We start from the raw sequence: 15,000 nt of genomic DNA, 5'->3' as shown, positions 1-15,000 counted from the left end.
CCAACTACACTCAACAAATTGATCACTCTGAAACTACTGCACTCACACTTGTCCCCTTTTCCTTTGTAAAGTGGAACTATACGGACACTCCTCCAGTCCTCCGGCATCATGCTCTCTTTTAGAAAAACATCAAACAACCTCGCCAGCCAGTCCATCATTATTGTACCTTCTTTTTTAGACATTCTTCATGACACCCATCCAATCCAGGTGCTTTACCTGCTGTCATTATTTTAATAACTACTTTTACCTCATCTTTCCTTATTTCTCCTCAATTTTCCTCATTCATCAGCCACTTTCTTAGCGCTTCCCACTGCAACTACCTTTCCCTCCGTCACATTTAGCAACTACCTAAAATACTCTGCCCATCTTCCTCTTACTGTTGTGTTTTCCATTACCATCTCTCCATCTGCACATTTTACCTTTTCTTCTGTATTTGATTCGCTTCTTCTTCCTCTCTTAATTTCCTTCCAATTTTTTGATTACCTTAAATTTTTTCTACCTTACTCTTACTCCATATCACATCTGCTTTCCTCCTTGCCTTCTTTACCTTATGTTTTATTTCCCTTCTCTTTTTTTTTTCTTTTTTGTACCTCTTACATGATTCTCTTGTCCTATTTTGTGACCAGTCTGTGAATGCTTGTTTCTTCTCTTCTGCAACCTTCTTTTCTTCATCGTCCCACCACTCACTATCCTTGTTTCTATTTCCTCCCGTCCTCCTTGTTCCACACACCATCTTTGCACACCTTGTGAGTCCCTTCTTGAAACATTCCCATTCCTCCTCCATTCCAATCCTACTTTTTCCTTCACTCCCTCCCACTTTCTCAGCTTCCTCTTGTACTTCTTCTCTTTTTCTTTCTCTTTTAAGGATTTTAGTCTAAGCACCTCCCTACCTTTTGTTTTTTTCCTCTTTCTCCATCTATCCCCCACTCTCAACTTACTTTCCACCAAAACATTATCTGAAATTCCCCCATTCTCTCCCCTTAAAACATGCACATCCAAAACTCTTCCTACTTTTCCGACTCTTTTCCATCCATCTACCACCCTCTCCTATGTGTACTTATGCCTGACTTTATTCCTAAACACTATATTTGCTATAATGAACTCTCTTTTTAAACACATCTCCACCATAATTTCTCCACTACAATTTTTTTCCAGGAACTCCACACTTCTCAACCACTCCGTCTATTGGTTCGTTCTCTACCCTAGTATTGAGATCTCCCAATACCACTACATTGACATTTCTCCCTAAACTCTCTATGCACTCATTTAAATTTATCCAAAAAACCTCCCTTTCCTCTACAAGCTTCTTACTACCAGGCCCTTATGCACTTACAAGGAACCACGTCTCCCTTCCTAGTTTTGCCTTCATCCACATTAACCTTGAAGAAACCTCCTTCCACTTCACCACGCGTTTACCTATCTCTTCACTTACTAGTATAGCCAGCCCTTCTCTCCCTCGTCTTCTCTTCATTCCTGACACCTTCCCAATTACACTTCCAAACTCTAACTCGCCCCTCCTTTTCAACTTAGTTTCACTCAGTGCCAACACATCCATCTTTCTTCTTACAAACATACTGCCTATCTCTTCCCTTTTGCTGTCATCTGTACCACACCCAGGCGCATTAAAAGACCCAAACCTTAGGGTTCTGGTTGGAAAACTCCTGCCAGACACTCCTATGTTTTTTTTTTTTTCTAGGAATGTCCCTTTTGGGGCTATAAAGAGTAGGATGCCTAGTTCTATCGCTGTATTGTTTTTGTCGCCTTTTACGACTCAAGTGGGAACACTCGATGGCTGTATTCTTTCTTCCCAACCACAGGGTTCGGCGAAACAGAGACAGCTTAACGGAGGGGCAGTCACAGTATAATAAAGTAGCATAATTTCTCTATGAATAAAGATTTCCTCTATCATAGACAAAATGATGTGTGGCTCTGGTCCGTAGGGACGCCCCATATAGATATAATGATAATGATAACAACAATAATAACAATAATTATAATAATGATAACAATAATAATAATAGAAATAAAATGTCAATGCTAATATTGTTAATAATTATATTATTAATAACACTGATGATAATAACAATACGTAAGTAAACAAGCAGGTAGGTGAATACATGAAAAAGAAGAAATAAAAAAATTAGTTAAATCTTTTTTTAGTCTTTAAATCCTAAGAAATTCTTACATTTTTTTGGGCCTCTCTTCCTCCTCTTCCTCCTCTTCCTCCTCCCGGCCCCTCCTCAGCTTTTCTTTCCCACGCTTTCTTTTATGATTTTTTTTTTTTGACGTCGTTTCCCGGAAGTGTTGGTACCCCTGTCTCTGAGGGAATGCGGCGCTGGCCGCGCTTCTTTCCCCTTCGTGATGGAATGTTACGACTGAGAGAGAGAGAGAGAGAGAGAGAGAGAGAGAGAGAGAGAGAGAGAGAGAGAGAGAGAGAGAGAGAGAGAGAGAGAGAGAGAGAGAGAGAGAGAGAGAGAGAGAGAGAGAGAGAGAGAGAGAGAGAGAGAGACAGACAGACAGACAGACAGACAGACAGACAGACAGAGAGAGAGAGAGACAGACAGACAGACAGACACAGAGAGAGAGAGAGAGAGAGAGAGAGAGAGAGAGAGAGAGAGAGAGAGAGAGAGAGAGAGAGAGAGAGAGAGAGAGAGATATACAGACAGACAGACAGGCAGATAGATAGACAGACAGATAGACAGGCAGACAGACCGACAGATAGGCAGAGAGAGAAAGACAGGAGAGAAGGACAAATAAAAGGAAAAAGAAAGAGAACGGTTTTGTGATAATGGGTCATAATAATTGCCGTCTTGATTTTCAGTGACTAGAAACCCACAACCCCACAGTGGCCGACAACGGTCCACGGTCTCTCTCACTAAGAGGAGCAGTCACCGGTTGTCGATTCTCTGTATAAATGTGGAAGAAATGGAATTGCAATTGATAAATGTATCTTGGATCCGATCCAGACACCAAGTGCCATCCTTCTGGGGCCGCACCTACTGGTAAAGGTGAGGGAATGAACGTGTTTTGAGACTGGGCAGCGGGGAGATGATTCTCTGTGACGTCCGTCTTAGCAAGCCCACCAACGACTAAAATCATCAACGACCTAAGGAGGCAAGTTGTTAAACTTTGAATGTAGGTGTGTTCTTAGATAAGTAGATAATGTAGATAAATGTGGGTAGATAAGTAGTCCTGTATGACCGACTTGAAAGTAGTTGAATGTGGAAGGAAGGTAGATAGGTTAAGTAATTAGGTAACTAGGTAGATAAGTAAGTGGATGGGTAGATGTATTGGTAGATAATCTCAAGTATTCCTCTCTAGCTGGCCTTGAAAGTAGATAGGCAGGGAAACGAGGTAGAAAAGTAAGTGGGTAGACAGGTAGATGAATAAGTAGGTAGGTAGATGGTCCCGCCTAGTTTTGGCACTGTTCCCAGCAACAGCTGGCGACAGCTGGCATTGGCGAGAAATAACTCGTCCTGACACTATCGGGCGGAGTGAGTCAATTGTATTTTGTCGCTTATAACCAGCGCTTCTATTCAATGGGGGCGGGGACACTATTGTTCCGAGATGTAGACATAAAGATTACAAAGGATTTCAAAGGCGGAGCATGCCGACAGGAGACCTTTTGGTCGATATCTAGGAAGGATGCAAAAAAAAAAAAAAAAGAAAAAAAAAATTATATATATATATATATATATATTTATATATAATAATGATAGATAATGGATGGTAAAGGAAATATGTAATGAGGGCAGTAGAAATTATAAGTAATCATAATTCTTCTTTATGTGGATAATAGTCTTAAGTATTACAATATGTGACTCTGGTCCGTAAGGGTGACTTAAGGAGGATCTTACGACAGGAGGCGGTTAGCCGTGACTTGATCTTAGTCACACATTGTCAATATGATAAATAGCGTTTGAACATTATCATTAGATGTCAATTATGAGAGGATAACCTTTAAAATGAGAACCTCACCCCAGAAGCTTAGATTATATATAATTGATCCACGACCTGTACCTTATGTGCTAGGGCAGCTAATGCAATTGGCAGTCACTGCAGGCGGGGGGGATCAAACTCAGACTTCGGGCTTGAGGCGAGATTATAAAGTTGACAAGGAAACATCACATTGCTAGTATTACTACCGATAACTTATTACTCGCAGTCTGACAGGTGAATGCCACTTGCCCTGGCAGTCCGAGATTCCCTACTCTTCTTTCTCCCTGAGAACAACAAACCTAATGTGGCAAAATAAAGCATTCACACACACAAATACATATATACGTTTGTGTGTGTGTGTGTGTGTGTGTGTGTGTGTGTGTGTGTGTGTGTGTGTGTGTGTGTGTGTGTGTGTGTGTGTGTGTGTGTGTGTGTGTGTGTGTGTGTGTGTGTGTGTGTGTGTGTGCGTGCGTGTGTGTCAATATTATTGGAGAAAGAATCCATGAAAATAGGTCAGGAGCTGCATTATCGTTGGGACCCACATTTTTTTGCCCGAAGAAGACCATGCAAAAGATCATGTGGGGTGCAATGTGTCAACCATAAATTGTTCTTGACCCGTTATTGTGTATATTTGTGTGTGTGTGTGTGTGTGTTTGTGTGTGTGTGTGTGTGTGTGTGTGTGTGTGTGTGTGTGTGTGTGTGTGTGTGTGTGTGTGTGTGTGTGTGTGTGTGTGTGTGTGTGTGTGTGTATGTTTGTGTGCGTGAGAGAGAGAGATAGAGATAGATAGATAGGTAGATAGATAAATAGATATATAGATAGATATAGATAGATAGGTTGATAGATAAATAAATATACAGATAGATAGATAGATAGATAGAGATTGGAAAAAATACAACGGCGAGCCACAAAACTGATACCTAATATAAAAGATAAATCATACGAAAATCGACTAAAACATATGAATCTGTTTTTCCTAAAAAAGCGTAGACTCAGAGGTAACTTGATACAGGTCTTTAAGGTTCTAAAGGGGATTGACAACGTCAAAAGAGACAAAAAATTTACACTGAATGAGAATTCGACAATAAATAATGGTCTCAAACTGTCAAGAAATAGATTAAATTTGGAAGTGGGTAGAAACAACTTCGCCAACCGTGTAGTTAATGAATGGAATAAACTTCCTGCAGAGCAGTGGAATGTAGTTCAGTTCGAAGCTTTAAGATTCATTTAGACAAACATCTAAGCAAGATGCTGTAATGAATGCCATTTATATTATATTATTTGTTTATTTGTTTGTTTCTTGTCTGTTTGTTTATCATATGTTTGATTTTGATCTATTATTATTTATCTGTCAATTTATTATTATTTACTATTTACCTGCTTGTTTATTATTTAACTATATCTATGCATTCATTTATTTTATTTATTATTATTTACATTATTATAATTTTTATTTTATTCTTTATTTATCATTATTATATTTTTTCGCATCCGACGTAGTTATAGATCAAAAGGTCTCCTATCGGCATGCTCCACCTTTGTAATCCTTTGTAATCTTTTGAGAGAGAGAGAGAGAGAGAGAGAGAGAGAGAGAGAGAGAGAGAGAGAGAGAGAGAGAGAGAGAGAGAGAGAGAGAGAGTTAAGAGAGACATATAGAGCCAACACTTACCCTTGTGGGTATAGGGAGTCGCTCTGTCCTATGTGAGGCAGACTTCTTGCGGTGCCAAAAGAAACTAAACTTGGTTCCTGAGCTTGGAGCGGGCTTTCTCTGCGTCATGTGGTCCTGCTCCAGCCGCGAGTAGGACATATCAAGGAGGAGGTGAGTTCGGAGAGGAAACTCATTGGTGCAGTACTCGCACTCACAGTTCTGAGGGTGACCTGGTGGAAGAGACACGGGTCAATTGTCGCTATAAATCGGTCATTAAGGGGTGAAATGTCCGCAGTGCAATGGGAAAGATGCAAGAGGAGGCGGAGGACTGGGTGTTGTATGTAGTCGGTAAATTATGCACACGCGTACACACACACATACACACACACACACACACACACACACACACACACACACACACACACACACACACACACACACACACACACACACACACACACACACACACACACACACACACACACACACACACACATAAAAAAAGACAGTTATAGAAGAGGCCTGAAAAAAAAATCCATACAGAGTGATGGATCTCTGGAACAAACTTGATAAAATAATAGTGTGTGCAAAAACTATACACGAATTTAAAAGCAAACTAGACACTGCAAGATACAAAGACGGGACATCACGAGCATAGCTCCTCTTCCCGTAAGATACAACTAGGTAAATACACACACACTCACACACACACACACACACACACACACACACACACACACACACACACACACACACACACACACACACACATACACATTCCTTCACATCTTTCGCCAGATATGGCATCATATAAACATTGTCTTGCATTCTCCATTAAATGAAAATAAAAGAAGATTTCTGAAGACACTTCCGGTGGGGGAAGTATTCAGAACCGAACGATTTTTTTCAGGTGTGTGGACGTTGTTGTCGTGGCAAAGTGGGTCAGTGCGGCGACGGCGCCTCCGGAGACTCGGGCCGGATGTGACGGACGGCGGCAGAAAAAGAAGAGGCGAACGAGGTTTAAGAGTACATGATGCGAGCAAAGGTGCACACGCACACACACCTATACACACACACACACACACACACACACACACACACACACACACACACACACACACACACACACACACACACACACACATATATATATATATATATATATATATATATATATATATATATATATATATATATATATATAGTTCCCGGCCCCCACTACGGCGGTTCGTGTTCGAATCCCGTCCAGGGCTGAAATAATTTCAGTATCGCTGCGCTGCGGGTTGTTACACCAATTCTCGTGGGCGGGGAGTTGGGTGTGTGTGCGTGTAAGGTAACAGCATTACCCATAGATCGGTCATATATGAGCCCTGAGCTCTCTTCAGGGAGGGAAATTGCTGTCGATCACGAGTCCAATGCGTGATCCAAAGACCATGGTGAAGACACACACACACACACACACACACACACACACACACACACACACACACACACACACACACACACACACACACACACACACACACACACACGTTCAAATCACATACATATACTTGTATATTGTATGTATAAGAACACCCAGCTCTATGTCCAAGACCCTAACCCGGGACTCGAACCAACTTCTCGACCATCCCCGGACGCAAGGATGCAACACACGACAAGTCTTGGCGCCGCCGTGATTTGCGGGTCGCCCCCTTCGAGGTGGGAAGTGTCCGGTGCCCAGGACTCGAACCCATCTATCAATATCCGCGGGTGGAGTCGGGAGGAAGGTAAAAGTGACTCTCGGGGCCGTAGGGGTGGCCGGGAATCGAATCCCACATACATGATGATCTTAGTCTATTAAAGTCCCATGGAACAGGTTGTTAAAAGAGCGGACGGGAATTTCAACCTCCCGGTTTCTTTCCCGTAGGTGGTGCTGTAATTGAATGTGTGTGTGTGTGTGTGTGTGTGTGTGTGTGTGTGTGTGTGTGTGTGTGTGTGTGTGTGTGTGTGTGTGTGTGTGTGTGTGTGTGTGTGTGTGTGTGTGTGTGTGTGTGTGTGTGTGTGTGTGTGTGTGTGTGTGTGTGTGTGTGTGTGTGTGTGTGTGTGTGTGTGTGTGTGTGTGTTTGTTTGTCTGTATGTGTGCGTGTGTGTGTGTTTGTTTGTCTGTATGTGTGCGTGTGTGTGTGCTTATGTGTGTGTGTGTGTGTTTGTTTGTGTGTATGTGTGTTTGTGTGTGTATGTGCGTATGCGTGATTATGTGTGTGTGTGTTGTACGTTCTTGTGTATGTGTGTGTGTGTGTGTGTGTGTGTGTGTGTGTGTGTGTGTGTGTGTGTGTGTGTGTGTGTATGTATGTGTATGTGTGATTATGTGTATGTGTGTGTTGTACGTTCCTGTGTATATGTGTTCGTGTGTGTATGTGTTGTGTGTTCGTGTGTGTATGTGTTGTGTGTTCGTGTGTATGTGTGTGTATATGTGCGCGCCTGAGTGTGTGTGTGTGTGGCTACATTACACCTAAGATATAAGTGAGCACATTTCCTTGTATATTTATTCACTCTCTCTGAACTGTGGTTGTGCACTTGCGCGCGAGGCGCCACACTAATGGACTGCGCATGCGCCCCGAAAGAAGTGTGGGGAAACCGCAAAACCGGAATTTGCCGGTTGGTTGCCTGGAATGCAGTGCGAGGGAGACCTACAACACTTGCTGGATCCGGGGCTGATACACACACACACACACACACACACACACACACACACACACACACACACACACACACACACACACACACACACACACACACACACACACACACACACACACACGCACGCACGCACGCACACACACACACACACACACACACACACACACACACACACACACACACACACACACACACACACACACACACACACACACGCACCCCCCCCCCACACACACACACGAGGGTCAATGGTGTGGTGGTACCATATTCGACCGCAAATTTGACGAACCGAGTTCGAGTCCCGCTCAAGATGAAAATTTCAGCATCTCTTCCCATTGCTTATATGAAAACCTTAATCCCCTTTGTTACGTGTGGGGCGGGGGCGTGTCAAAACATGTGTTTTGCACAAAAAAAAATAATAATAATAATAAAAATAAAATAATAATAATAATAATAATAATAATAATAATAATAATAATAATAATAATAATAATAATAATAATAATAATAATAATAATAATAATAATAATAATAATAATAATAATGATGATAACAATAATTAATAACAATGATAATAGTAATAATAATGATAATATAATAATAATAATATTGATATCAATAATAATAATAATAGTAATAGTAAATAATAATATTAATAATAATAATAATAATAATGATAACAATAATAATAATAATAATAGATAAATAAGTGAACGAATAAACATATAAATAGATAATTAAACAAATAAAATAAATAAATAGATAAATAGATAAATGAATAATAGATAAATGAATAAATAAATAAATAAATGAATACATGAATACATAAATAAATAGATAAATTTATTTGCTTTTTAAGATCCGCAAGGGAACAAGGTAGCTGTATTCTTGTCCACGCCACTGGGTACTTAGGCAGTGCCGAGAAGTGGTCATGGGAAAGCTGAAGAAATTGTTAGGGAAGCAGAAATGAGGGAAAGGAGAAATGAACAATTATTCTGCATTTCTCTTTGAATGGACTGAGTTTCCACTCATTTTATTGGACGGAGACCAAAACTGTACCGCATAGTCAAAGATGGGTTTAACAATCAACAGATAAGAGTTAAATGATTACCTCTTTGCTTTTGTTTGTAACCGTCCTTGTATTAAATCCTAATGCCCTGTTAGCCCTATCCCTGACACTAATGCAATGTTTCCTGGATTTAAGGTCTGGACTCACTAGCACTCTTAATTCCTTTTCATATTCTGTTTTCTCTTAATATGTCATTATCTAAGCTATACCTTGTCAATAGGGACATCAGAAAATCCTTTCCACCTTCCCTAAAGTACTGGATGCATAAACTTTTTTGCAAACAATATACCATATATGCTTATATGCAGTAGAGTACATAAATTTTCCGAAGTTTTCTTTACATATATTGGGAGTTCGTGTGTGTAAATCAGGCAATAAGTCCTTAAGATCCCCTCGCAATTACTGAGGTCGCAAAACCAAATAAAATCGCCTGGCGGCAGCAGGAATAAACGGAAAAGTACCGTACAGCACAGAAGGGCCACAATGCCATTGATTAAACAAATCACTTTTTAAAGATGATTTATCTGGTGGAGAATTAATCTGATCCCCTGAAGCTAAGATTTATACAGTAATTGTATCACACGTTTAGAAGGAACAAGAGTATTTATGGGGCAACTGTACATGTACGTTGTCATCCATTAAAGAGAGAGAGAAGGAGAAAAAGGGAGAGAGAGAGAGAGAGAGAGAGAGAGAGAGAGAGAGAGAGAGAGAGAGAGAGAGAGAGGGAGAGAGAGATAGAGATAGATAGAGAGAGAGAGAGAGAGAGAGAGAGAGAGAGAGAGAGAGAGAGAGAGAGAGAAGGAGGGAGAGAGGGAGAGAGAGAGAGAGAGAAGGAGGGAGAGAGAGAGAGAGAGGGAGGGGAGAGAGAAAGAGAGAGAAGGAGAGAGATAGATGAGCTGTGTGGACTTTGGACAAGTCGCTTATTCTCTCTCACTTTCCACCACCCCCCCCCAACACACACTTCCTGCTGGCGGTAGGGGGAGGAGGAGGGGGTGATTATATCTCGACTAAAACGCAGTCTCGAACTCTCGAACCAAGCACAGCCCGTTCCGGCCTGTGGATTTTTTTTTTTTTTTTTTTTTTTAGAGAGAGAGAGAGAGAGAGAGAGAGACAGAGAAAGAAAGAAATGTCACCCCCACGGGCTTTGTCTGGGTGTTCCATATCTGGTTAGGATAAAATCGTCGGGCTCTTTCTGCAATATTATCTGTTCAGTGCCGTGCCCCCGTCCGGAGTGCCGCGGGGGGGGGGGGGGTCTCAGAAGTATTCTATTTGTTTTATTTTTTAATATTTAAATTATTCTATTTTTCATTTATTTTTTTATTTTTTATCATTATTATAACTTTTCCGTATCCGACCCAGTTATGGACCAAAAGGTCTCCTGTCGGCATGCTCCGCCTTTGTAATGCTTTATAAATCGAACATTCAATGAACCACGTGAATTAAATCAATTATTTCTATTAAGCTGTTGCCTTTTTTATTTTATAAAATAAGAATTTAATTTTGAATAAATGTGAATAGGATGTAATTGTTGAAAAGGCCTTGAGAGGGCTACAGATTTAATGAGAGCAAGAGGAAGGAGGGGAGAGCAGTTCAATAGAAATGAATGATTTATCTATATATCTACTTATTGGTTGATTTTCATCATCATCATTATATATATATTATATATATATATATATATATATATATATATATATATATATGTATATATATATATATATATATATATATATATAAATATATATATATATTATCTCTCTTGATAGCCTAGTTGGAAAGCCACTGTCGCAATTGTCATGAGGATGCCGGGTTCGAGTCCTGGGCAGTACATTTCAATTTCAGCATGCTGGCCTTTGACGGCTTAGAATTAAAGTGCATTGTGGTTGTTAATATGTAACTCTAATCACTGGGACCCATTCAGTGTTGTACATACATACACACACACTCATATATATATATATATATATATATATATATATATATATATATATATATATATATATGTATATTCATTTATTTATATATTCATTTATTTATTTATTTATTTGTGGACATTCGCTTTCAGTCACAAAAGAATGATGCATAACTCTGGTCCGTAGGGGGTGGGGGGCCCCAATTATAATCTTCCGTCAGGTAATTTTATTCACTGATGTCTACAGCCATCTGGATTATTTTTGTTATTTGTTACTATGCGATTTTTTATGTTATTTGTTTGTATATTTATAAATTTGTTTATTTATCTATATACTCATTCATTATCTATTTGTTTATTTTTATTTATATAATTATTTATCTATTCCTTTATTCACTTACTTATTCATCTATTTATCTAATTATTAATTTGTTTTATTTTATTTATTTATCTATTTATATATTCTTCTAATTTTTTTCTTGATCAGCTTATGGGAACTCTTGAGTCGAGCGAGGTCAGTTAGAAGAGCATCAGAACCTACCGCAACTTGCAACTTGCAACTTGCAACAAGATGCAGCCGCGATCTCACAAGAGCCCATTGGTACCTCCTTACTGTCGGGCTACGCTTTGGCTGTGCTATTTTCTCCTCAGTAGGTGCCGAACGCCTGGCTAAGTATAGACCGAGCCCTATTTGTTCTTTAAATATCTCGACTGTCAGCAGAGGTGAAATCTATTGTCGAAAAGTGAGAAAAGCGACTTTAAGGTGTTGTCAGGCTCTTGGGCATTATCTGGCCTCGATCTGGGGACTCTGGCCGTGCCGTGGGGCAGGCCACTGCAAGCTGTAATTGCATATTTTGTTCTGGCTAACGACGGAAGCTTCTATTCGGTTAAAGAAAATTCATCCCACGGCGACAGAGTTAATATAAACATGTCCTAATGAGGTTCGGCTTGAGTATTAATATGCCGGCTACCGCCAGTAAATCTTATTCAGATGACCAAAGCTTCGAGTATTTTTTGTAATCACAGACGTAGACCAACTTCAGGTCCTAAATGAGATTACAAACACAAAGAGACTGAAAGAGACGCCTCAAGAACATAAGCCAAAAGTCGACTTCGCAGTTTTCCTTTGTGTTATCCAGTGTGTACAATGACCCCAAAGGAATATTTATACTATTCAGTGCGAAACGGAATGACATGTGGGCGTTGGAATCTGAAACACGGCCGAAACATGTGTTACATGTTACTACGTAAGTTATACGTCCATGGGCATAACACACATCATATCAAAGCTACTGATGTAATATCAATAGCAAATGCAAATGCCTCTCATGCTTACCAACCCTACCGAACCAACACTGGCATATTACTCGTTCTCACATACAGAACATCTATTTTTTATCATTGTACCTGGAAAATTGAGTTACATTAACCACATGAAAAGACACACTAAGGCCGGTATTTATAAGGACTTTGAAATATCAAAGTTATTTCCAAAGACGAAGAAAAAAATCTGAAAGTAACCTTTAGTACTCAAAGTATAATTTCCTTTGATAATAACGGTCCTAGTTACCAACATTGGACACAGTATAAACAATCTCAAACCCATCTACGACATTATCAATGCAAGACTACACCATCACATCTCAAGAGCATTAATTCAGGCATCGACTTCAGTTGATACACGATACAGACCCTAAGCCTATGGATTAGTACGAGTCCTAACTAATCTACCAACTCTACTAGCAAAGAATAAGCAGCATAATGACGACACAGGCAAAATATACGAAGAGACAAGGCGTTGGGTCCCGCGCAGTGGAATGCGCATTTTAGGTGGGAGGTTACTAAGGCCAAAGTTATTTAGGCTAAGACTGATACACATTCTTCGCATTTCTCAGGAAGCTTGCGAACCATCAAGAAGAACCTATACCTAGCATCTGAGATAGATAGATAGATAGATAGATAGATAGAGAGAGAGAGTTTAGTCCATGCTGTAGCAGCGCAGAGTGTAACAGAGAACTCCTACGAAAGGGTGACGTAGTTTACAGGATCTGGTTTGTATCAAATGGGGTGGAATTGTATTAATTAACTTTATTAAATATCTATTCATTTATTTACCCATTTATCCATTCATTGTAGTGTTCATATAAAAAGGCGTCACGATCCTGATAAATAATACATTAGATACATCGAAACTTTTGTTAGATTATTTATTGGTTAGATTAATTAGCACAATCATTATATGAGCAGCTCTCTTGCTGAATGAAAGAGTCTGCAGTGAATTGTAGATCACACTGTAAATAACGTCACCGAATTTAAGGGGTTAAGGGTTATGATGACATTGATTCCATTAGTAGTCGACCGAAGGCGCCTTACACAGACCCATTACCAGCTCAGGTACAGAGGAACAGAACACGGAACACAAACATGAATCCCTTCAATACACACATTACTGATTTTATTATGTCTAAGTACAGGCGATTTTATGTAGCTGAGAGGATGGAGTCCAGTTTGAACCAGGTCTCATTCGGTCGCGACCCCCGTCTGGCTGGAGTCGGCTCCCCTGAGCGACATAAAGATCTTTAGTGAGAATAAAACCGATTGGGCACGTCACCGTATTGAAGGCATTGGTAGAGTACCTCGAACATTGTATATTGTTGCGGACATTGAGGGTTACTTGGGCGGAAGCTGAGCGTGAGACATTGCAACAAAACTTCAAGCTGAGAGAGATGACGCGCTACTGAAGATATATACGAGTATATATATATATATATATATATATATATATGTATATATATATATATATGTATATATATACACACACACACATATATATATATATATATACATATTATATATATACATATGTATGTATATATATGTATATATATAATACATATATATACATATATATTTATACATATATATATATGTATATATATATATATATATATACACATACGGAGTTTTGCACAATTTAGTAGCGTTATACTCTATACACGCAGCGGCGAGCGAGCGAGTGAGCGAGCGAGTCTCCCACTTGGGCGAATTAACTTACCGACACTCGTCTCCTGGTTCGAAGAGCGATTTATGAAAGAGAACTTGGCTAAGAAGTTCGAACGTTTTCTGAAACTCGGATTTTTCGACGAGTATGAGGTCCAACCGATGACGTTGGTCTCGAGGGTGGAGCATGGGGGCGCAATGGGGCGAAGAAAACAAAATTAAATTTTGGGAAAAAAAAAAGTTATATATATAGGATGATGAAGAACGTTTAAGCGTAGGCGATGAAATAGGCAGGACATGTCGCAAGGAGAGATGAAGACAGTTTTTTTTTTCCAAAATCGGCGTTATTGTACAAAGTAAAAGAAGAAAAAAAAAGAAGGAAGACGTATGGTTAAGAAAACAATACGGATCTGCAACAGACCATGAAATGATACGAAAGTAAGTTTAGATAATCAACTAAGATTCCTATAAATAGGGCTTGTCGTATAAATCCATCATACTGACCTTTGTGTATGTATGTATATATATATATATATATATGCACATATATATATATATATATACAGTATATATGCATATATATGTATGTATGTATATATATATATGTACATATATATGCATACATATATACATATATATATATATATACAGATATACATATATATACATATATATATATATATATATATATATATATATATGCTGTTGCATATGTATACATATACATATGTGTGCGTGTATGGATAGAGTGG

General features: G+C 39.3%; 1 protein-coding gene across 3 annotated transcripts in view; it reads right to left on the bottom strand.

Moving 5' to 3' along the window:
- The window catches only part of LOC143018872 (uncharacterized), a 64,397-nt gene that overhangs the window by 36,978 nt on the left and 12,419 nt on the right, over positions 1-15,000 (bottom strand). For 2 of the 3 annotated variants that reach the window (XM_076174411.1, XM_076174409.1), the window contains exons 3-4: positions 14,304-14,421; positions 5,607-5,815 (exon numbers count right to left, since the gene is read on the bottom strand). In XM_076174411.1, the coding sequence (XP_076030526.1) occupies positions 5,607-5,815; positions 14,304-14,421 (327 nt within the window). The remainder of the gene's footprint in view (positions 1-5,606; positions 5,816-14,303; positions 14,422-15,000) is intronic. The other variant, XM_076174410.1, reaches the window with a different exon arrangement.

Source organism: Oratosquilla oratoria, chromosome 36 (genome assembly GCF_046742065.1).
Source record: "Oratosquilla oratoria isolate Oo_2021 chromosome 36, ASM4674206v1, whole genome shotgun sequence".
NCBI classification, from domain to species: Eukaryota; Metazoa; Arthropoda; class Malacostraca; order Stomatopoda; family Squillidae; genus Oratosquilla; species Oratosquilla oratoria.
This window is presented reverse-complemented; position numbering and strand designations above follow the sequence as displayed.